Source organism: Brassica napus, chromosome C5 (assembly GCF_020379485.1).
Source record: "Brassica napus cultivar Da-Ae chromosome C5, Da-Ae, whole genome shotgun sequence".
Classification (NCBI taxonomy): Eukaryota; Viridiplantae; Streptophyta; class Magnoliopsida; order Brassicales; family Brassicaceae; genus Brassica; species Brassica napus.
The window spans coordinates 9,432,662-9,458,399 of record NC_063448.1 but is presented as its reverse complement, the minus strand read 5'-3'; the positions used below and the strand labels follow the sequence as shown (position 1 = coordinate 9,458,399).

General features: G+C 32.4%; 1 protein-coding gene across 1 annotated transcript; it reads left to right on the top strand.

Annotated features, from left to right (window-relative positions):
* Window positions 1–273: 273 nt before the first annotated feature.
* Window positions 274–4,844, top strand: LOC106427111 (transcription factor BEE 1-like). Its single transcript, XM_013867844.3, has 6 exons — window positions 274–726; window positions 827–949; window positions 1,030–1,095; window positions 1,194–1,262; window positions 1,349–1,426; window positions 4,606–4,844. Exons 1-6 carry the CDS (start codon window positions 358–360, stop codon window positions 4,690–4,692), a joined length of 792 nt encoding a protein of 263 aa, XP_013723298.3. The 5' UTR covers window positions 274–357; the 3' UTR covers window positions 4,693–4,844.
* The last annotated feature ends 20,894 nt before the right edge of the window (window positions 4,845–25,738 follow it).

Below are 25,738 nucleotides of genomic sequence, written 5' to 3'. Positions count from 1 at the left end.
TTAAAAATTAATTAAAAGACAACCAAACTATTTCTTAACCTTACAACCAAACTATAAATAAATATGTTTAGTTCTTCCCCCTTGCAAAGAGAGAAGCCTTGTAGGACCCACAACCAAAACAATGGACCCACTTCTCTTGTTTGGCCATATCTTCCCGACACACAAATCCCAGAAGGTTCACTTGCCCACGTGTCTCTCCCTTTATTTCTTTAGTCTCATTCCACATTTCTTTTTCTCCATTATTAAATCAAAATAACTATAAAACAAAATTAAAAAAACTCCAAATGATCAATATAAATGTCTTAAGCTTTGTATCATAAACCAATTCAAACTGATATCTCAATTCATTATATCAAAATGGCGAATTTCGAGAACCTATCTTCCGAGTTTCAGACAATAGCCATGGATATATATTCTTCCATGACTCAAGCTGCAGATCTAAATAATAACAACAACATTAGCAGTAACCTTCAGTTTCAAACGTTTCCTCCTTTCTCCACTAGCCTCGACTCTCTCTTCCTTCATCATCGTCATCCACAACAACTACATGATCTTCCCGGGAAATATCCAGGCAGTGATAATAATCTCTCCGCGACTTCAACTTTGTATCATTCCAGTCACAACAACGTCGACGAGACCAAGAAGAGAAAAGCTTTGTTGCAACCTTTGTCTTCATCGGAGAATAGTAGCGTCTCTGATCAGCTGAATATCAATACCACCGAAACTGTGATTAATCTCAAAACCCTAATTTTATTTTTTTATTATTTTTTGTTCTGTTAACGCTTTCATTTTAATGATTTTTGTTTTTTCTCATCAAAATTTTTAGGGTTGTTCGAGAAGATGGAAAAGGTTGAAGAAGAAGAATCAAGAAGAAGAGAAAGAGAGAGAAGTTGTTCATGTGAGAGCCAGAAGAGGTCAAGCCACTGATAGCCACAGCTTAGCAGAGAGGGTAAAGCTGCTTAATTATTATTAGTTTGTTATATACAAAAATAAACGTCCGTGGTTTATTCATTAATAACAAATTTTCAGGTTCGGCGAGGGAAAATTAACGAGAGATTGAGATGCTTGCAAGATATTGTTCCCGGATGTTATAAGGTAATGAATGGAACAAATATGAGTAAATCCAAATGTAATTTTTATATCGAGTTTTTTTTGTTTGGTGACAATGAGAGTGTGCATACATGTTTCTGCAGAGTATGGGAATGGCTACGATGCTTGACGAGATTATAAATTATGTCCAGTCTCTACAAAATCAAGTCGAGGTTACTAATCAAAAAATCTTTAGTTAATATGTAATGATTTAGGTTAAACTTTTACTCATTCTTGTTTTTGTTGTATGTGGATTCAGCTTCTCTCGATGAAACTCACTGCTGCAAGCTCGTTTTATGACTTCAACTCAGAGACCGATGCTGTTGATTCCATGCAGGTACAAACAGATTATTAGTGGCCGTGGTCCAGTATGTGTTTGATAAAATCGGTTCTCGTGAACTTTATTCAAGTATATGTTTTATGTTTATGATTTCGGTTCGGCTTAGTAAATTATCATCATGCATACTAATTAACCCACAGTGAAAATTGACTGTTTGACAATTCCGATCTGGTCCGGTGCGGCCTTTGCGTAATTGATCTTAAATCAAGCACTACAAGAAAACAACGGCATACTGAGGGAAAAAATCGTCGGTATGTCGTCGGAATAACGCTATTCCGACGACATACCGACGAAAAAAATCCTCGGAAATAACTCCTCGGAAATTCATATTTCCTCGGAAATCCCTCGGAAATTTCCGACGGAATTCCGAGGAAACCCTATTTCCTCGGAATTTCCGAGGACCACAAGTTCGTCGGAAATTCCTCGGAATATTCCGAGGAAGATGTCGTCGGAATATTCCGAGGGATAAACTTCCTCGGAATATTTCTAAAATTAAAAAAAAAATTATAAATTTATTTTTTTAAATTGAAATTCGAAAATATAAAATTAAAATTGAAATAGAAAACATATTTAAAATACAAAAAATAATAAAATAGTTTTTATAAATAAAAAAATGTTTTATAAATACAAAATTAGTTTTAATAAATATGAAATCATCTTTTTATAAATACAAAATAGTTTTTATAAATACAAAAAATAATAAAAGAGTGTTTATAAATCAAAAAATGTTTTATAAATACAAAATTAGTTTTATAAATATAAATATTTTTATAGATATGAAATCATCTTTTTATAAATACAAAATAGTTTTTATAAATACAAAAAACAATAAAATAGTGTTTTTAAATCAAAAAAAATATTTTATAAATACAAAATTAATTTTAAAATATGAAATCATCTTTTATAAATCCAAAAATCGAATTTATATACAAAGAACGGTTTGTATATTTAAAAATAGTTTTTATAAATACAAAAATAAAAACAATAGTGTTTATAAATCAAAAAAATGTTTTATAAATACAAAATTAGTTTTAATAAATATAAATATTTTAATAAATATGAAATCATCTTTTATAAATCCAAAAATCGAATTTATATACAAAAAACGTTTTGTAAAATCGAATTTATATAGAAAAAACGTTTTGTAAATACAAAAATAATGAACAATTTATAAAAAAAAGTTCTAAATCAATTCAACACAACCAAATCACAATTCTAAACCTATTACACAACAAATCACAATCCTAACCAATCACCCTAACAAAAATCTATCAAAAACCTTCTAAAATCATCAAATCTACTTAAAAACCTAACAAATAGGACCTAAGAGAGTGGGATAGGGTCCTTACATGATTTGCAAGGGAATGGAAAGGATTCGCCGGAGAGATCGTCGCGAGAGAAGGTGGAGAACGCCGGAAGGAGAGAGAGATCGCCGGAGAGGAAGAAGAGAGAAATGGGAAGAAGAGAGAAATGGGGAAGAAGATGCGTTTCAAGTTTATAAAACCTTGGGTCCGACGGATATTTTCCGTCGGAATTCCCTCAGTATTTCAATTTCAATTTTCGCGAAATATTTGGCGGCTTGTTTGCCCGGTTAAATGAAAATATTCCGAGGAAATTCCGACGGCCACTTAAATATCCGTCGGAATTTCCTCGGCATTTTTTCATTAATTCGAGGAAAAAAATATCCTGTGCATGTATTTCTATTAATTTATATTGTTCCTCGGAATTTCCTCGGAATATTCCGAGGAAATTCCGAGGAACTAGTGTTTGGGGTTTCAAAACGTCAATTTATTTTTTATAAACGCATCGATCGATGTATATATATTCAAAAACGCATCGATCGATCACGTAGATGCACCGGGCCGTAAGAATGTGATCGATCGATGAGATTATCCCATCGATCGATTGAGGATATCAAGTGTTCCTCGGAATTTCCTCGGAATATTCCGAGGAAATACCGAGGAACTAGTGTTTGGGGTTTCAAAACATCAATTTTTTTTTGCCGTATTTCATTTATTATACAATTGTAATGCATACCATTGAGGATTCTTTGTATAGATGAGCATAAACCATGAAATAAAAAATTTCAAAACGAATTGTAAGTATTCCCTTTACCGTTCATTAAAGTGTATAAGTGTTTCTCTTATGTTGTGGGGATTTCGTTCATACAATCGGAAAAGTGTTTATTATAGCGTAAGGAACAAATTTTTGACTTCATAATGAACGTAAGACCCTTAATAAGGGTTATATAGGTGTTATTCAAACCGCAAAACGTTGTTTTCGGTTTAAAAACCCTATTTCCTCGGAATTTCCTCGGAATATTCCGAGGGAATTCCGAGGAAACCCTCTTCTTCCTCGGAATTTCCTCGGAATATTCCGACGAAATTCCGAGGAACTAGTGTTTGGGGTTTCAAAACGTCAATTTTTTTTTATAAACGCATCGATCGATGTATATATATTCAAAAACGCATCGATCGATCACGTAGATGCACCGGGCCGTAAGAATGTGATCGATCGATGAGATTATCCCATCGATCGATTGAGGATATCAAGTGTTCCTCGGAATTTCCTCGGAATATTCCGAGGAAATTCCGAGGAACTAGTGTTTGGGGTTTCAAAATCTCGAATGTTTTGTTATAAACGGATCGATCGATGGATTTATGTCCAAAAACGCATCGATCGATCACTAAGATGGACCAAAGCGTAACAATGTGATCGATCGATGGGTATATGTCCAAAAACGCATCGATCGATCACTAGTTCGTCGGAATTTCCTCGGAATTTTGTAAAATCCCTATAATATTTCCTCGGAATTTCCTCGGAATATTCCGACGGATTGATGTTTCCTCGGAATTCCGTCGGTTTTTTCCGAGGAATACATTTTTCCTCGGAATTTCCTCGGAATATTCCGACGGATTGATGTTTCCTCGGAATTCCGTCGGTATATTCCGAGGAAATTCCGAGGAAACCCAAATTTTGGGTTTCCTCGGAATTTCCTCGGAATTTCCTCGGGAAATTCTGAGGATTTCATTTTCCGTCGGAATGTCCGTCAGAATACCGCTGTTTTCTTGTAGTGAAGACTTTAAGTTATAGTAGTTTGCTGTGACAGCTATTCTCTAATGTGATTAGTTACTTATTTCTCTAAGTACTGAATTTGAATGGAATACAATTGGCAGAGAGCAAAGGCTCGTGAGGCAGTGGAGATGGGGAGACAAACAAGAGATGGGAACCCTGTCCTCCATTTATCAGCATGGTCCCTTTGACTTCTGTTTTCCCCTTTTCTTATTTTTAATATTTTCCCGAAAATATTCTTATATTCATTTGAATGTAATATGTTTATATGACCCAACTTGGGATAGTATTTGTAATCTATATACTTGTAATTTAGAAATTATAAATTTGTTGGTGGCTTATACAGTTATACTGGCTGTTCTCATGTAAATGTCTCAATTCTCATTCTTGTCTTGTTATCTTACAAAAGTACAATATATCATTTTGTTTTTGTGAATAACTACCCAAAGTCATAACTAAGTGAATAATCACTTGATCAGTGTCATCACTTAATATTTAACACCACCTCCAATCCATATTATATTTTCTTCTATAATAAAACTATTATAGATGTACAATTTTTACTCCAATGTACTTTTAACTATAATTATTATATTTTAAAGGATATATAATATTATTTATGTTTCTAAATTTATAAATAAAATAATATATATATATATATATATATATATATATTTCCTATAGGGAATTTTATTATATAAACACACACGGGATCAAATTCACTTCTATCATAGAATTCTTATACTATTTTATATTTTTTTCTAAGATTTATCCTTCTTATGGAAAATCTATTCTCTATTTGCTAAATCATTCAGGCATGTGACTTTCGAGTTCAGTTTCCAACATATATTAGATGAGATTAGTTTGTGTAATGATTAATTCTATTAAGAGACAATTTTCCCACATATATAACTGTTTTGGGCTACTTGCTACAGCATAACACTATATACTTGCTACAGGATAACACTATATATATATATATGAATATTTATGCAAGTAGATTTTGTATATAGTGTGACTTCTACCTTAAGAATTGATAGATTAATTTTTTTTAAAACACTAAAAATTAAGTAGAAGAGTTTTGAAAGCGATAGGTTAAGCTAAAAACTTCGTTTACCATTCAAGTTATTAGTTGGTTACTTGGTTTACCGTTAAACATGTTAAGGACATCTCCGATGTTATATCAAAATGAAAAAAAAACATTAAAATAAAGAAAGCATCTCTCCAATAACACATCGGATGCAACTGGATACAAGTTTTTGGAATGAAATTGTTTGGAATGATTTATTCACGTAGATTCCAAATTTTTTTTACCATTTGAATGGAACAAAAAATAAATCTCATTCCAATGATTCCTTTTGAAATGTCTGGAAAAAATGAAATGTAGTTATAAAACATTCATAATTAAAAAAAACTCATGAATACGTGGAATGAGTGGAATTGAATTCAATTTTTTTTTATTCCATAACTTCCTTTATTCCATTCATCTACGTTTCATTTTTTTTTAATTCCATTTATTCATGATATTTCTTAAATTGGTAACCAGTTACACCCATCATTTAGAGGAGAAAATGAATATATGAGTAATATTATATCATATTTAAGAGAATATTATTCACAACTCATTTTGATATTAAACTTTTCATTTGAATATAATAATTCTTCTATTTTTGATAAAGACTTTATTTTATGTATAAATAATATATTTACACAAATTATTACGTTTAAATTATTTGTTTAATATGTATACACACTGATTAAACTTTTTAACTTGAATTTTAATAATGATATAATAAATAATAAACAGTAAAATTAAAATATATCTAATACAAAATTTTAAAAGTACAAACCTAATGCAACATAGAACATGTTTTTATTTATTATTTGTACGAAAAATATAGTAGCAGGACTGTTTAAATAAATTTATATTATTATATTTTAGGGAAATTTATCAAATATGACTCAAAACTTAATTTTGATTGCAAAAATATACCCAAACTTGAATCAAATGCAAAAGTAACCCAAAAACCTTGTGAAATTATAGTCAGCCAATTGTGATCAAACAAAAAAACAGAATTCATTTTTACGAATATAGCCCCGCTAAGTCTTCTGAGTCTTCTGAGATTCTGTTAAGTCTTCTGGACAACGTCCACGGAAGTCGTCTGTTATAGTTGATCTTAAAAATAATTTATAAATTTTGTAAAAAATATTTTGAGAAGCGAAAAATTAAAATCATGTAATTATAAATAGTTTTTAAGTGATATAAATTAAGATATAATAAAATTGAATTGTTTTCAACATAGATGAGTGAAAGTAGTGAATCATGATATTCTTTGGTCTAGGTTTGGCAACATATGTTGTAATATTGTATGTATTTTTAGGGTTAGATTTTGGAAAGCTTAAATTTTTTTTTGAAAAATTAAATTTTTACTTACATGTGATTATTTCTTTGTATAATAAACACTTTTCAAGTTTAATTTGATTTTATGAAGTGTTTAATTATTTAATTTAGTTTAGGGGTTATGTTTAGAGTCTAGACGACTAACATGTAAGTCGTATGGCGATTAGAAGACTTCTCTGAAAGTCTTCTAACTCCCGCTAAAAATATTTTAGTTTCCCGCTAAAAATATTTTAGTTTTCCGCTAAAAATATTGAAGTCATAGTAAGTCTTCTGATCGAAAATATTTAACCTTATTGAATTTTTTGTCTCCATATATAAAGAAAAATTTACACATTCTCTGTGCTCCTCTCAAATGGCTGCAGCAAAAATGGTATGTTCCTCATTCTTAAACTCTCTAACCTCTCTCTAATCTCTTTGAACTTATAAACACCACACTTTATATCAATTTCTTGTTTTTGTCTCATGTCTTTCTCACTAGTTTATCTTGTTTTGCAAGTTTTTCATCACATAGTTCGCATCTTCCACTCATTGAAAGGTAGATTTATTAATTTTAGATATGTATTTTGTGTGTTCTATAAAAGTAGATCTATTTAATCTTTCATTCATTTTCTCTGTTTTTAAGCCATTTGAACGTTTTTGGAGATGCGAGTTTTTCAGATCTGGATTTGGATATGCAGGTTTTTCAAATCTGGAAGACTTCTGGGCTGGAAGACTTCCATACGACTTCCATGAAGTCTTCCAGCTGACTTCCAGGAAGTTTTCTGACGGAGTCTTCTCCCATATCTCCCTTTCATAATAGATCTGAGCGTTTTGGTAAGTTTGTATGTATGATTTTTCTTCATTTGGTAACCTCTTGTTGCATAAAGTTCATACTTTTTTTCCCAAACTATGGCTCTCCAAACCCACTCTAATAATCTCTTTGACTTGAAAACACTAAACTTTATATGAATTTTTCATTTTTTTTGTCTCATGTCTTTCTCACTAATCTATCTTTTTGTTACAGGTTTTTAATCAGATGGTTCTCATCTTCCACTTGGATATGTACTTTGTGTGTTCTATAAAAGTATGTCTATCTAATTTTTCACTCATTTTCTCTGTTTTTAAGCCATTTGAACGTTTTTTTGATATGATATGCAGGTTTTTCAGATTTGGGTTTGATATACATGTTTTTCAGATCTGGATCAGACTTTGGAACACCTATGGGAAGTCTTCTCAAAATTCTTATAAAATATAATGCGCTAGAAGACTTGCAGGAAATCTTCTAGACGACTTCAAAGAAGTCTTCGAGACGACTTTCAGGAAGTCTTCTGACTGGGTCTTCTTCCATATCAAGTGGAGTCTAAGCTTGTCTTTGTAGAGGAATGATCTATAATAGTTTTGTTTGTGGTCTGTTTTGTGATTTGCATGTGTACTCCTTTAGTTGTGACTTTTTTGTAAATTTGAAGAGATATTAATGAAAAAGTTTGGTAAATATGTTCATTTTCCACAATATTATCTTGCCAAAATTACTTGACATAATTGAAATTATTGATACAACTTCAATAGCAAAACACAATAACACAAAAAATTAATCAAATTTATTACAACTAAGGGAGAATAATTCTCAAGAAAACTTAGTCAAATTCACAAAAGATAAAACATTACATAAGTTCAAAGCTAGAACACTTTCATTACATAAGTAAAAGTATTGTATATCTTATGATCTGAAAAGACACATTAAACCATGTTACTTGATATTCTTGAAGTTACTTAACACTTTTGAAAATTAAATAAACATATCTTAAAGTTACTTAACAAATTTACAAATACTAACGTAGAAGACTTCCACGGAAGTCTTCTCAATTAGCTAAAAACTTTACTAAGCATGAATGTTGGTAACCTCATAAATATCACCAATTAAGTTATAAATTTCATTCAGTATCCCCAATATTGACTAATATACATGAATTAACAAAACAAAAATTAAAAAGTCTTTATAGTTTTAGAGAAAATGAAAGTTTATTAAACATTGACGCATACGACTTCTACGGAGGTCGTCTGGTAGACTTCTAGGAAGTCGTCCATTTAGGTTAGTTTTGCAATTGACTTTTAAGCTAGACGACTTACATGGAAGTCGTCTATCTTTGTTTGTTAAAAAAAAAACTCTGTAAGTCGTCCATCTTTGTTTGTTAAAAAAAAAACTCGTGACGACTTACATGTAAGGCGTCTCGGGAAAACATGTTAGTTTTGCATTTGACCGGATTGTGTTAGAAATTTGACTTTTCTTGGACGACTTACACGTAAGTCGTCCAATATAAAATTAAAAAATCAATATTTTGTTATACCTAGATGACTTCCATGTAAGTCGTCTCAGGTTAGTTTTGCAATTGAAAAATAAAACAAAATTTTTTTTCTAGACGACTTATACGGAAGTTGTATGTCCGATGACTTACATGGAAGTCGTCCAAGATAAGCAAGGTTTGACCAGAATCTCGGAATACAATCATGGACTTCAATGTAAGTCGTCGGACGGACAACTTCCGTGTATAAGTCGTCTAGAAAAAAGTAATTTTTTTTGTTTTATTTTTTAATAGCAAAACTAACCTGAGACGACTTCCATGTAAGTCCTCTAGGTATAACAAAATATTGATTTTTTTATTTTCTTCTGGATGACTTACGTGTAAGTCGTCCAGGAAAAGTCAAATTTCTGACACAATCTGGTCAAATGCAAAACTAACCCGTTTACCCTAGACGACTTACATGGAAGTCGTCTCGAATTTTTTTTTAACAAACAAAGATGGATGACTTCCATGTAAGTCGTCTATAAAAACATATTCAAAAGTCAATTGCAAAACTAACCTCTGCTTCGACCAGAAGACTTCTATGTAAGTTGTCTACAGCCTGACGACTTACCTGTAAGTTATCTGGACGAACAGATCTGAAAAAAAAAAACTGATTTCTTAGTTTCAACCAGTGAGATAACTTGTTTAACACACATAAGTCTTTTCCAAGCACCCAGAATCTCAAACAAAAGTGACCCACCATGAATCGTAAGTTTCAATGGCTCTATGAACCATAAAAATTTTAGAATCAAAATCTTTGGTTTTTTGGATGAATATGGAGAGAAAGTGAAAGATATGTTGTTTTTAGTTCATAAGAATTGAGAAAGAAAGACTTCAAATCAATTTTTAGGTGCATTAATTGCTTCAAATTAGTTGTTCATCGTGGTTGGTGTACTAATGATAATGACAATATTGTAAAACTTGAGGAAGATGAGGGTGATAGAGTAAAATATGCATTTTCGAAAAAAAAAAGTGATGGCATTTTCGTGAATCATCACTTTGGGGATGAAAGAGGCAAATCAAAGTTCCAAAAAAAACATGGGTTAATTTTGTGTTTAACTTCAAGTTTTGAGTCATATTTGCAAAAACCCTTATATTTTATGTGGTTATGTAACTTTATCAATACAATAATATTTTATTTTAATAAAAATAAATTTTATTTAAAAATAAATGGACATAATTTTGAATTCTATCAAATAAAAGGTGTTATTTACAATATATAAGAAGTTGAGAAATGAATATATTAGATATTGAAATGAAAAATAAAAAAAAGCAGTGGAGCAAATCATAAACTCATAGAATTTGCATTATTTTGAGGAGAAAATTAATAGAAATAATTGGAGATGGCCTTAATAGTTATCATAATGTAACCTTGGAAACTAATTTTCGGTCCATTACTAGAAGAGTACACTAGATAATACGAGTAATAAATAAAAATCACAATGTAAGAGCATCATTATCGGCAAAACCCCACATGAGTCCTTAAAACAACAAAATACAATTTTTTTTAAATCAAACTTAATTACTTTTTTTTTTAACATCTGATTGATTATGCTATTACAACGATGAGAAATATTACATAGACGATTCTACAACCGATAATTCTACCATCATATGAGAATGCATGTTTGACTGCATCGCTCCGAGCCGCCCTATGAGATCAATGTTCGATGATACGCCCTTGCACCATGCTGAACACCTCTTGTAACTCTTTTTCTCTACGATCTGCATAATTTACGTTTTCTGAGGTTTGAACCCCAGATCTCCTGGTCTAGAAGCATTAATGAACCTTTAGTCAAACCACTGGACTAAGGAGGCTTCCACCACAAAAGTGCCATCTCGATAATAAGGTTTAGATGAGTTTCTAATAATGTGTAAGATAAGATACTTTCATTCTTTCTCTCTCCAACTTTTATTCTTTTTATTATCTTTCATCTATAAGAAACTAGGTAAGAACCCATTTACTGCATGATTAACCTCGGTTACTTATTTGAGATTTTTAATTCATGTTGACATTTTTTTTACACTTTTCGGCTAAGAGACGTCTTTTATATCTCTTATTTAAGAGACGATTCTTAGTTTTTCTTAGTTAAAAGCTAAGAACCGTCTGTTAGCCAAAGCTAAGAACCGTCTGTTAGCCAAAGCTAAGAACCGTCTGTTAGCCGAAGCTAAGAACCGCAGTTAAGAGACCGAGTTTAATCATGGCCTAAGAGCGTGATTAATCATGGTCTCTTATTTGGGGTTCTTAACTCATGATTTGACACTTTTTTAACACTTTTCGGTTAAGAGACGTCTCTTATATCACTTATTTAAGAGACAGTTCTTAACTTTTCTTCAATGTTTTAAAAACCGGACCGGATACCGACTCGGCGTACTCACTGGTTGACTGGTCGGTCCGGTTCAACCGGTCGAGCCGGGTTTTTTTATTTATTATATATATATATATATATAATCATATATATAAATCATCTAATGAATAATATCTATAAATAGTATCAAAAATAGAAATATAACAATTGAATCTTGAATACATAATGAACTAAATGAAAACATGACAAATTAAATTTAAAAAAATCTGTTGAAGAATGATAAAATATTTCAAACTTATTCAGTGGTATCATTTCATCTTAATGCCTCCACCTCCGCTCTCTTTCCGACAAAAGTCACAAATCAAAGTTCTCTTTCCATTCTGCTCAGTGCGTTCTGTTACATATCTCCAAGCTATGTCATCTTTCCGATGTACTGAACGTTGAACAAAAGAATAATACATTAATATTGTTATATCAAATCTTGTGGTTAAAGAGAATCAGTGAATCAAATGATATTTACTTTTTCTTACAATTGTGCAGTCCCAAATCTTGTAACCATGGAAAATTCAGATGATGAGAGGATGGTGTACGAGAGACAAAGAGAAGACGTTGGGTTTCTTTTTTTGGAGAAATTATTAAAAAACGACGGCTATTAAGTATTACTAGGATAAGACCTGCGCTTTGCGCATGGTGAGTTTATTTGTATATATTATCGATAGGTTTTTTATATATGTGATCATTTTATTTATATATATAAAATATTTTTTGTTGTTATTATATAATTTCTTTCCGATAGATCAGATTAATTTTTATTAAAAATAATAGAACAAAACTATAATTAATACATCATGGGTTGATCGGATTGGACATTAAACAAATTATGACATAAAAACCTTATTTTTTCCATCGAACACATTCTTGAAAAAAGTGAACAGTATTGTTTTCACAGTTGAATTATTTTGACTTTTATCTTCCATATGGTTTTGAAAACTTTCAAACCAACCATCGAATTGATACATGTCATTTTAATGTTTTTAGTCGTATATTTAAGGAAAACTTACATTTTTGTAATTTAAAATTGGTTAAAAAAATTCAAAATATAACATCTAAGAAAAAATCTAACATATAAGAAAAATCTAACATATAAGGTGTCGTCATTTTTGTATTTTAAAGTCATTTTAAAAAATTCAAAATATAACATATAAGAAAAAATCTAATTTTTTATTATATGGTTAATGTGATTGTTTATTTTTTTAATAATATAAAATTAAACAAAATGAAGAAGGATGCAAAAATTGTTATCAAATCTTTATTATTCATAATCATTAATTGCCATATATATGTAAATCATATTAGGTAATTTTGTAGCTTTTATTTAGGGAAAGAATACACACTTCTTATATTTTAGGTTAATATAATGTTCTCTAGTGAACATTAAACAAATTATGACATAAAAACCTTATTTTTTCCTCAAACACAATTTTGAAAAAGTGAATAGTATTGTTTTTACAGTTGAATTATTTTGACTTTTAACTTACATATTGTTTTGAAAGCTTTCAAATCAATCATTGAACTGATACATGTCATTTTAATGTTTTTAGTCGTATACATAAGGAAAACTTACATTTTTGTAATTTAAAGTTGTTTTAAAAAATTTAAAATATAACATATTAGAAAAAATCAAACATATAAGGTGTCCTCATTTTTGTATTTTAAAGTCATATTTTTTAAAAAAATAACATATAAAGTTTCCTCATTTTTGTAATTTAAAGTCATTTTAAAAAATTCAAAATATAACATATAAGAAAAAATCTAATTTTTTATTATATGGTTAATGTGATTGTTTATTTTTTTAATAATATAAAATTAAACAAAAATGAAGAAGGATGAAAAAATTGTTATCAAATCTTTATTATTCATAATCATTAATTGTCATATATATGTAAATCATATTAGGTAATTCTGTAGCTTTTATTTAAGTAAAGAATACACACTTCTTATATTTTAGGTTAATATAATGTTCTCTAGTGGACATTAAACAAATTATGACATAAAAACCTTATTTTTTTCAGCGAACACATTCTTGAAAAAAGTGAACAGTATTGTTTTTACAGTTGAATTATTTTGACTTTTATCTTCCATATGGTTTTGAAAGCTTTCAAATCAACCATCGAATTGATACATGTCATTTTAATGTTTTTAGTCGTTTACTTAAGGAAAACTTACATTTTTGTAATTTAAAATCGTTTTAAAAAAATTCAAAATATAACATATAAGAAAATTCTAACATATAAGAAAAATATAACATATAAGGTGTCCTCATTTTTTGTATTTTAAAGTCGTTTAAAAAAAATATATAACATATAAATGTTTCCTCATTTTTTGTAATTTAAAGTCATTTTAAAAAATTCAAAATATAACATGTAAGAAAAAAAATCTAATTTTTTTATTATATGGTTAATGTGATTGTTTAAGTTTTTTTAATAATATAAATTTAAACAAAAATGAAGAAGGATGCAAAAATTGTTATCAAATCTTTATTAGGTAATTCTGTAGCTTTTATTTAAGAAAAGAATACACACTTCATATATTTTAGGTTAATATAATGTTCTGTAGTGTTATATAATTATGGAATAATTTGACACCATTAGATTAAACTATACTTTATATTAGATGTTCTAGAATTCTTTGAAATGGAATTTAGAAGGCATTTAGAGTGCCACCTAGGATTTGAGGTTTTTTTTAATTAATACAAAATTAAGGTTCTATTTTTTCAAATGCTTCTCAATTAATATATACTAGACCCTGACCTGCGCGCGAGGGCGGATATGAATTTTCAGTTTTTAATTATTTATTTTATTAAATGATGTAATTGTAATATTTGTTCATATTATATTCATTAAGTAAATATATTTTTTTTGCATCTTAAACTATATATCTATTTTTTTACGAATGTGTGATATCATATAAAAAAATGAGTATAGAGTTAATTAGATAATTTTAAAAACATAAATTTTTTTTTTGTATGCGATATCATATAAATAATTATCCGCCCAGTTAACAAAAATCATGATTATTTTATGTGTAATTTTTTTTATTTTGACCATTTCCTTAAAAATATATTAAATTTTACATATTTTAATTAGAATATTTTTAATTTCTTTACCTTTTTATTTGAAATGCAACTCAATATTTTTTTTTAACAATTATAACAAAATATTTAAAAAATATTTTTAGAATTTGTTTGAAAAATATGAAAATTACATTTTAAATTAAAATTATCCTAAAATATGATAAGTTTTGATGTAATCGAAAACTCAAATTATGTAAAAAATAATGATATTTAATGATAATAACAATTTTAATTGATTATTTTTTAAAAAAATACGTTTACAAAAATATTGTTTGAAAGAAAATTCATTCATCTTTCAAATATAAAATGAAAATATTATAATTAAATAATAAAAAATATAAATAAAAACCATAAATTTAGCAAATGAAAACTGTGTTATATTATGCTAAAATTTTCTTTCTAACAATTTATCAAATGACAAATGAGTTATGAGCAAATAATACCATATAATTTTTTAAAACATAGCCATTCTTAAATATTTTTTGAATAAATAATTATTTTTAAATATAATCAACTGAAAATAATATCCGTACAATTGTGTGAGTCAAATTCTAGTTTTATTGATTCATGTTATATATTAGTGCTGCATGTTTTAGGTAACATTTTAATGATGCACGTTTTTAAAAATTTCAATTATTAAAATTATGCACGTAAGGATAACGCATGAGTGTTTTTTGTTGATTAAATGACATTATGTCCAAATTTATTTAAGGATAGTAACTGAAAAAGACAAACAATAAAATAAGAAGTTTAAATTCATTTAAGCATATTTCATTAATCTAACTGAAAAGACAAGTAATAAATTAGGCAGTTTTATTCGTTTTATGATATTTCATAAATGCAACTGAAAAATACAAGCAAAAAAAGGAGTTTAATTAATGAAGTAAGAACATTTTCAAATGAGTACTTCTCTTTTAATAATATAGATTATCAAGGATTAGTCTAATATAAAACCCTAATTAAAATTTAAAATGTACCAGAACCAGGTTTTAGTGTCGACCCGGGTTACCGGTTTCGCCGGTTCTGAACCGATTTTTCTGGTTTTTATCTAATCCGGGTTTTGAACCGCACCGGACTCGGCTTACTTAACGAGTCACGGTCGAACCGGTCCGACCGGCCGGTCCGGTCTGGTTTTCAAAACTTTGCTTTTCTTAGTTAAAAGTTAAGAACCGTCTCTTACCCTAAGTTAAGGTAATCATGGCCTAAGATTCTTTTTCCTTCTCGAAAACAAAAGGTGGATAAATACCAAAACCAAAAAATAGGTTTGACCAAGTCAAACAGCGAGATAGGCGTAGTCACACATACACATAGCGATACGATAGGGTGGGAGAGGCAAGTTGCAACTTGAAAGGTTCAGAAACGGAGAAGAGAATTGTAAGTATGGAACCAAAATACTTTGTCGGAACGAAAAGACAAAAGCACCCTTCACATTCCGTAGCTTTCCTAAGACTAGGCATGAGCATAAAATCCAGAACCCGAAATCCGAACCGAACCCGAACCGAAAAACCCAACCCGTTATCCGACCCGAAATGTAAAAATACCCGAACGGGTCTTGTAAGGTGGTACAAAAAATATCCGAACCCGAAGTGTTATTAACCGAACCCGAACGAGTAACCCGAAAAATCCGAAATTAATAGTCAATATAAATATTTTGAAATATATATAAGTATTTCAATTATTAAATTCAATATTTGTGGTAATATGATATATACTAATGAATATTAAAATTTTAATAAATGTTTTAAGTACACAATTAGTTATAAATAACTATTTTATAATTTGCTCATTGAAATAAAAAGTCTACTCTCTATAAGACAATACATATTGTTTACAAATGATGTTTGTTTTCATGCTTGATTTAATATTTTATTGTTATTTTATCAATTTTATGTGTGATAGATGAATTTTTATTTAATTTAGATGTTTTTCTTTATGTTTTGCTTCAAAAATTTTGTTTTTTATTTCGATTATATCCGAACCGAACCGATATAACCCGAATCCGTACGATATATGATTACTTTATGGATTTTAGGACGCAATACAATTTTGAACCGAACCCGAAGTGTTATTATCCGAACCCGGCCCGTACTAATAAAATTTTAATATGGGACCTAGGAGCGTAAACCCGAAAACCCGAAAACCCGAAAACCCGAAAAACCCGATCCGAACGCCAATGGGTACCCGAACGCCCAGGCCTACCTAAGACATTGATGTGTGTCTCCCAAACCAATCACAAAGACAAAATAGTTAAATTGCGATGCAAAGCCAATGGACGTGTTTTTAAGACGAACAACCAAATTTTTTTGAGATTTTCTTCTCTTTTTGTGGTGCTCTCTCTTATCACATCTCTTGTATTTATTCATTTCTTCATATATTGATTGCAATAGAGACGGTTCACAGAATCAAACGATGTTGCCCATTCATAATCTTCATGATTGAGGTGTACAATTCAGATATTTCAGTATATATTTGCATATAAAATTATAAAATACGACATTTGTGTCTCTGTTATTCTCTATGTTTCTAAATTTTTGTACACACACACACACACATATATATATATATATATACAATTAGATAACATTTTCATTCCATTGGGCAGGTCGTCACTACAAGAAAACATCAAGGATTCTGAGGGAAAAAATCGTCGGAATTTCGTCGGAATATCGTTATTCCGACGAAATTCCGACGAAACACGTCGTCGGAAATAATTCCTCGGAATTTCTTTTTTCCTCTGAAATCCCTCGGAATTTTCCGACGGAATTCCGAGGAAATAAATTTCCGAGGAAATTCCGAGGATCCCTTGTTTGTCGGAAAAGTCCTCGGAATATACCGAGGTAGAACTTCGTCGGGATAATTCCTCGGAAGTTCATCGATCGAGGCGTGTTTGGACATATATACATCGATCGATAGGAGTTTACCGACGGACTTTTTCCTCGGTTTATTCCGAGGAACTGTTCCCTCGGTATATTCCGAGGGATCCGTTCCTCGGAATTTTCCGAGGGAGTTTTCCCTCGGAAAATTCCGAGGGAAATGTCCCTCGCTATATTTTAAAAAAAAAACGGATCGATCGATGCGTTTTTGTTCAAAAACGCATTGATCGATCTAGTGAAAAATATAATCAGACCAAGGGCAAGGGCGTGGTTGATGAAGAAGGACAAGATGAGGCTGCACAAGCCATTCCAGATGATTCACAACCCCATCAGCTACTCCCATCAGACTCCAGCCAGTACAAGCTGCAAGAGCTTCCACCGAACGCCACTTCGCGCCAGCAACAACATTGGAGAGATCAGAGCATAAAGACAAACAACGACATGCTACACAAGATCTGGGCTGCCATTTCACGTATCAGGCCGTGTCGTTGCCAAAAGGATGATGTAGTTCATCGGGACAACTCTCCATCCAGCTCTGGTTCGGGTTCGAGTGGTACACACAGGGTAAGAAAGAGGTCCAAGAGACCCAACGATGCAGGAACATCTGGAGCAGGAGACGAGGAGTAGGAGCTATCACCGGCTATTTTATTTTTTTTTCTATTCTAACGTTTTATGGTCTTATTTTCTGTTAATTTTGAACTGAGTTTTTTTTAGGTTTCTTAATTATGAGTTCGTATTTCTTTTACATGGTTTCTTTGTTTTATTTGGTTGTGTTTTGTGTAGCTTTTAATTCGTATTCAGCTTTGCCTTGCTAGATAAACCAAATAACTATTATCCGAGGAAAGAGGTTATATCAAGTGTTCCTCGGAATTTCCTCGGTATTTCTTAAAAAAAAAAAAAAAAAAGTTCAATGGTAGTCTGTTTCCGAGTCATCATCACCAGATGAATCTGAATCTGGATCTTGGTGAAACTCTCCAATCACTGGTTCATCCTCTACGTGAACGACGGCTTCCTCTCCAAAGTCGGTTAAATCGACTACAAGGCCAACTCCAGCTAAATCTTCTGCTGCACTACAGTTGCCGGATGTGCTTGGTTGTAGTGGGTCTTCCAGCTCAGAACTTCCCTGAACTCGGCCTCTCGGGTTGAGTCTTGTAACAGTAACCCATGGATCATCTCTGTTCCTTACCCGGGGGTACTTGATATAACAAACCTGTAACATTTAGAAAAATTATAAATTAATACACATGATGATGAATCATTCTGAATAATTAACATTTAATTACCTGATCGGCCTGGGAAGCAAGAATGAAAGGATCATAATATTGCAGCTTTCGCCTCGAATTTACTGATGTAACACCAAATGCATCTGTTCTCACACCTCGATCTGGGGTGTTGTCGTGCCAATCACAATAGAAAACAGTACAGCGCAATCCAACCATGCCCAAATACTTGATTTCCAAAATCTCATGTATGTGTCCGTAGTATACATCATCTCCTGATGCAGAACAAACGCCAGCATCATAAGTCGTACTCGAACGTCTCCTCTTCTGAGTTGTGAATGCATATCCTCGAGTACAAAATCTCGGATATGACTTCACAACAAAGTTTGGTCCAACGACCATCTCACGTATCCAATCGTCAAATGTTTCACCTCTGGCCAAACCAGCAGACACCTATTAATAGCACATATATATATATTATATCAATAAATGTGAATTAGTATAAATATGTGATAAAATATATTTTAATTTGTTTAAAGCACTCACATAAGTAAACATCCATCCAGTAAATTCTCTCTGCTTCATTTCTTCTAGTTCGTCCTCTGTGGCGTATCTATACTCGAACCGCTTTTCTGCCATGAAAATCCTGTATATGATGACAATAATGTAATTATTTAAGATTTAAATTTCAACTTGTTAAAATAAAAATTTGTAAGCTCATTTATTTACCTCTCATATTGAAGAACGTCTTCGCACTTGGTGAGCAAATATGTTTGCAAATGACTGCGCTCCTGCTCAGTAAGTCGACGGTCCTTTGGTTTTCCGCTAAGTCGTCCAACGTCTGTGAAAATGTCTGGAACCGTAACATGATATGTTGCCCGTTCGCCTCTATCATCATGCCGAGCAGGTCTTCTGTTTTTGGTCTGAACTTCTGCTGGAAAGTAGTACTCGGCAAAGTTTGAAGTTTCTTCATTGATCATCTGTGCGACTATAGAACCTTCCACCCTACTTAAATTTTTCACCATCTTCTTCAAATGGAACATATACCGCTCATACAGATACATCCATCTATACTGCACAGGACCACCAAGTTCCAATTCTCTTGCCAGGTGAATAACAAGATGCTCCATAACATCAAAAAATGAGGGAGGAAATATCTTCTCAAGGTTGCACTGAATCACGGCTATGTTAGTCTTCAAATTTTCAATACCTTCAAGAGTCACTGATCTCGTGCATAAATCGCGGAAGAAACCACTTATCCCTGCAATTGCTTCATGAACCTTTCGTGGTAATAGTTCCTTGAAGGCGAACGGAAGGAGGCGCTGCATCATTACATGGCAATCGTGGCTTTTCAAGCCAGTAAACTTTCCTTCCTTTCTGTCGATACAGTTACGCAAATTTGATGCGTAACCGTCTGGAAATTCCACATCGTTTGAAATCCAATCAAAGAACGCATCTTTTCCCGCTGCATCAAGTCGGTATATGGGAAAAGGAGCCCTACCATTCTCATCAACATGAAGTTCTGAACGAGCACATATATCGACTAAATCCAGTCTTGACTTCAAATTATCCTTTGTTTTACCTTGAACATTAAGGATCGTGTTCATGAGATTGTCAAAAAAGTTCTTCTCAATATGCATGACATCTAAATTATGCCTTAGCAGATGATCCTCCCAGTATGGCAGATCCCAGAAAATATTTTTTTTGTGCCAGTTATGTAGTTCTCCAACAGCATCTACCGGAAAACGCTCATGTCCACCGACTTCTGGCGTCCTTTCTGCACCAAAATCTCTTAGTTGTATCTTCAAATCTTTCCCACAAATTTCCGGAGGTGGACTGTCAAACACCCTCTTGTTCTTCGTAAACAAATTCCTACTCCTACGATATGGATGATCAGGTGGTAGGAATCTCCTGTGACAGTCAAACCAACACGTTTTCCTTCCGTGCTTTAGTTGGAAAGCATCAGTGTTATCTTGACAATATGGACATGATAGCCTTCCATGCGTTGTCCATCCAGACAACATACCATATGCTGGAAAATCACTTATTGTCCACATTAGTACTGCCCGCATTTGAAAGTTTTCTTTACACGAAACATCGTATGTTTCAGCACCTTGAGCCCATAGTTGTTGCAACTCATATATTAGTGGCTGAAGAAACACATCAAGTGATCTCTTAGGATGCTCTGGTCCGGGAACGAGAATCGAGAGAAACAAAAACTCTCGTCGCAAGCACAAGTTTGGGGGGAGGTTGTATGGTGTAAGAATGACGGGCCATAGAGAATATTGTCTTCCACTCTTGCCAAACGGACTGAAACCATCAGTACATAATCCAAGGTAGACATTTCTTTTCTCATACGCAAAGTCGGGATACTTTGATTGGAAATGCTTCCACGCTTTTGCATCTGAAGGATGTCTGATCTCACCATCTGTTGAGTGCTCTGCATGCCATCTCATTGGTTGCGCTGTGCGTTCAGACAGATACAACCTCTGCAACCTTTCCGTCAAAGGTAAATACCACATCCTTTTATATGGCACTGGAACTCTTCCACTCGTATCTTTATAACGAGGCTTTCCACAAAATTTGCATGTAACCCGCTGTTCATCCGCCCTCCAATAAATCATGCAGTTGTCGCTGCATACATCTATTACCTGATACGGTAAACCAAGACCAGCTACGAGTTTCTGAACCTCGTAGTATGAACCAGGAGCTACATTATCCTCGGGTAGAATACCTTTTACAAAATCAGCAATCGCATCCACACAGTCTTCAGCCAAATTATAATCTGTTTTAATGCCCATCAATCTTGTAGCAGATGATAAAGCTGAATGACCATCTCTGCAACCTTCGTACAATGGTTGCTTTCCAGCATCCAACATATCATAAAATCTCCTAGCTTCTGCATTGGGTAAATCTTCCCCTCTAAAATGATCATTTACCATCTGCTCAGTACCTACACCATAATCTACATCCGTTCTAATTGGTTCTTCTAATCTAACCGCTGGCTAAGGTTCACTAGTACTACCATGTTCATAATCAGTTTCCCCATGATGATACCAAATTTTGTAACTTCGTGTAAACCCACTCAAATATAGATGAGTCCAAACATCCCACTCTTTAATAACCTTTCTATTTTTACAATTAGAGCAAGAACATCTTAACATACCTGTTTTTGCTTCCGGTTGTCGGTGAACTAACCCCATGAATTCAGTTATACCTCGTTGGTATTCTTCCGTAAGCAATCTCGTGTTCGGATCCAAATGAGGTCGATCGATCCAAGAACGAAAATAATTTGAAGAAGACATATTTTTTATGAATCAAATTCGTGTGTAAATAGAGTAAGAGGGAGGATGAAGATATGAAGTGAATGAAGAGGAAGAGGAGTGCTTGTATTTATAGTTTAAATCCTGCCGACATACGGAGGAAATTCCGACGGAATTCCGACGGACAAAACTAGTTCGTCGGAATTTCCTCGGAAATTTGTAAAATCCCCCAACGGCTCTCCAACGGCTATAATATTTCCTCGGAATTCATCGGTTTTTTCCGAGGAACACAGTTTTCCTCGGAATTTCCTCGGAATATTCCGACGGACTGTAATTTCCTCGGAATATACCGACGGAATTCCGAGGAAACTACAGTCCGTCGGAATATTCCGAGGAAATTCCGAGGAAACCCAATTTTGTGTTTTCCTCGGTATATTCCGAGGATTTCATTTTCCGTCGGAATGTCCGTCAGAATATCGCTGTTTTCTTGTAGTGTGTATCTGAGCATATACAACATAAATAGTTCGTTTTGAAATTTCATTATATATGTATTATGACATGCTCGATCGAAATTACCTTTTGTTTTCCTAATGTAAAATGTCTAACTCAGTGTGTACATTTCTCATTTTTGTACGTGAAATATAATTTTATTTTGTTTGGATGCTTTAAGAAAATAGGCAAAGCTTTGCAAGTTGCAACGTGGTAATTCAGTTTAAATATTATAGATGTTAGTCAAGTTGGGGTATAAGTTCTATCTTGTTTTTTTTCTTAGATAAGTTCTATCTTGTTAAATCAAGTTTCACACAATTCACTCGAGATTACTTATTATGGAACCACATGTCAATGGTCGGCTGGCACAAGGCGTTCCGTGGATTTCTGAAAGATCAGAATTCGAATATTCTGTTATCCCAGATAAACACGGTGCGTGGCCACCGGATCACCCACTACTTTTTTTTCACTTATTATGGTGGTTGTGGCTTATGATGAACACATAAATACATTAAGAAATCCGAGTTTGAATCTGCTGCTAACCTATATAAACACGGAGCGTGTGGCCACCGGATCACTCAGTATCTATTTTTTTTTTTTACTTATTATGGTGATTGTGGATTATGATGAACACATAAAACACATTTGGCTATATTATGCATGTATCGCATGCATTAAACTTCCTATTTATTTTTTATTATAATTGGACAAATAAGAAATTAAGTACGTAGTCCAATGTTCGCGTAAAAGAGAAAACTCCAAATTAAACTAGAAATGCCGTAGAAGGAGTAGCTTTAGGGCATTACAAACGAATTGCCAGAATGCAATTAAACTACTTACTAGCTAGCTACTTCCAGAATTAATAGAAGAAAAAAAGAAGAGATGCATGCATCCAATGAGTAAGTAAGGACAGCTTGAAATGCACCATACGTTAAAAGGGTGATCAATGTGGGATTTGATATTTACTTTCTCGTTTCTATTTTAAGGAAAAAAGAAATAAAATTAGAAGTACTCAGACTTGAAAATGCTCGTTTTCATAATTAAAGCATCACAAATGGGCATGGTTTCATTTCTCAAAAAAAAAAAAATTGGCATGGTTTCAGTTTTTAAACGTTTTATAGTGATGTGAAAAGATATATATATTACAACTAGGCCCTAATTACAACAAATAGGGTATAAATCAGGGGCCACGTTATATTTTTAATTATTCCTTTTATACAGGCAACTTGTTTCTACGCATCTGGTTTATTTTTCCTTATTCTTTTTGTTTAATATTGTATATTGTCTTTTATATTTTTTTTATTATAATTTTGCCTATTTTGTGATCTAAAGTCTATCTTCTTTTGTCTCCTTTAAGGCCAATGATCTATTTGTTGTTTTCCTCCTTTGATTAATATTTGTGCAGTGGGCAAGAAAGCAAATGTCAGAGAGTGTCTATCCACTATCATATAACTACTATCATCTTAAAATGTAGTGATATGCAAAATTGGTTAAAAGCGCCATTTCTTCATGCCACACTAATCAAACAGAACCTGAACTTAATCTTTTGTTTTGTTCAAGTACAAGTAAATGCGTCTGTTAATATCTCGCCAAAAGAAAAACAGCATATTATTGTTCATGAATCGTCATGTATTATATAGGTATAAGATGCTGAAGAGGACATAATTGGGGGTTTACAATAAGTCATGAAATCATTGGGCCCCCAAAATATTCCAGAAATAGATTTGGTGATCACATCATCAGTTTGGTGGGAGGAAAAACAAAATATGGGCTAAATTCAAGTATGCAAAATAACACTGTGGGGACTGCCCACCAATATATTGTAAGTAGATTTACTATGGAGCTACTAGCTCTTGTTTCTATGTCAACATCTCAAATCTCAGTCACATTTTATAAGAAATCAATTTCCACGTACAATTATAATAAGTATCTTGGTATAATACCTGGTATCTTGATTTACATAAATATTTTACAGCATGAGAATAATCACTACAAGAAAACACCACTATAGCGACGAAATTTAACGAGGAAAATTAATCCTCGTAAATTTACGTCGACTTTACGAGAATCTTACGAGAAAGTTTAAAACAACGTTAATTCGTCGTAAAATAACAAGGAAACGATTTCGTCGTAAAAACGACGTAACATAACGTTGTTTTTACGAGGAAAGATGGTTTTCTCGTAAGTTCGACGTAAAAGTAGCGACTACTTTATGAAGAAATATTTTACGTTTACATAACGAGAAAATTGCGAGTCCACCCACTTTGTAGTTGTAACACATTTTTTGTTTCGGCTACCTAACTAAATTTCGTCGTAAATTCGTAGTAAAATTTCAATATTCGAAAATTTCCTATAAATATGGACGTTTGAACATTACTTTAAACGCACCAACAAGGAAAAAAATAATAACGTAAAAGAAAAAAAATGCCGGGCTACAGGAATATTTTCGAGTTGCGGAGATGGATGAATATGCACAGAGATGCTAACGGGAGAGTGACGAAAGAATACCTCGAAGGGCTGGAGACATTTATGCATCAAGCAGATTTCACACCGCTCGCCCAAGAAAGCGGTAAGATGTTCTGTCCTGGTCGGAAATGCAACAATTCGAAATTGGCAAATCATGAAAATGTTTGGAAGCATTTAATAAATAGAGGTTTCATGCCAAATTACTATATCTGGTTTCAACATTGAGAAGGTTATAATTATGAGAATGAAGCTAGTAGTAGTAATAACAATTTTCAAGAAGAACCGGTTGATCATCATTTGCATAATGAACATAGTTACCATCAGGAGGAGCATATGGTAGATTATGATAGGGTTCATGATATGGTAGCTGATGCATTCGTAGCTCATGATGAAGATGAAGAACCTAACATAGATGCAAAAAAGTTTTATGAAATGTTAGATGCTGCGAATCAGACACTTTACAGTGGTTGTAGACAAGGTCTCTCTAAATTGTCGTTGGTTGCTAGAATGATGAATATTAAAACTGATCACAATCTACCTGAAAGTTGCATGAATGAATGGGCAGACTTGTTTAAAGAGTATTTGCCGGAAGACAATGTGTGTTGATTCTTATTATGAGATTCAGAAACTGGTTTATAGTCTTGGGTTACCTTCGGAGATGATAGACGTTTGCATCGACAATTGCATGATCTACTGGGGAGATGATGAGAAGTTAAAAGAATGTCGATTCTGCAAGAAGCCACGATTCAAGCCGCAAGGACG

What these genes read in the sequence shown, in the direction of transcription:
- LOC106427111 (XM_013867844.3), top strand. Translation starts at nt 358, where the DNA reads ATGGCGAATTTCGAGAACCTATCTTCCGAGTTTCAGACAATAGCCATG. An exon ending in GCCACAGCTTAGCAGAGAGG is followed by an intron (nt 950 to 1,029) that starts GTAAAGCTGCTT and finishes ACAAATTTTCAG; the next exon opens with GTTCGGCGAGGGAAAATTAA. An exon ending in CTCTACAAAATCAAGTCGAG is followed by an intron (nt 1,263 to 1,348) that starts GTTACTAATCAA and finishes ATGTGGATTCAG; the next exon opens with CTTCTCTCGATGAAACTCAC.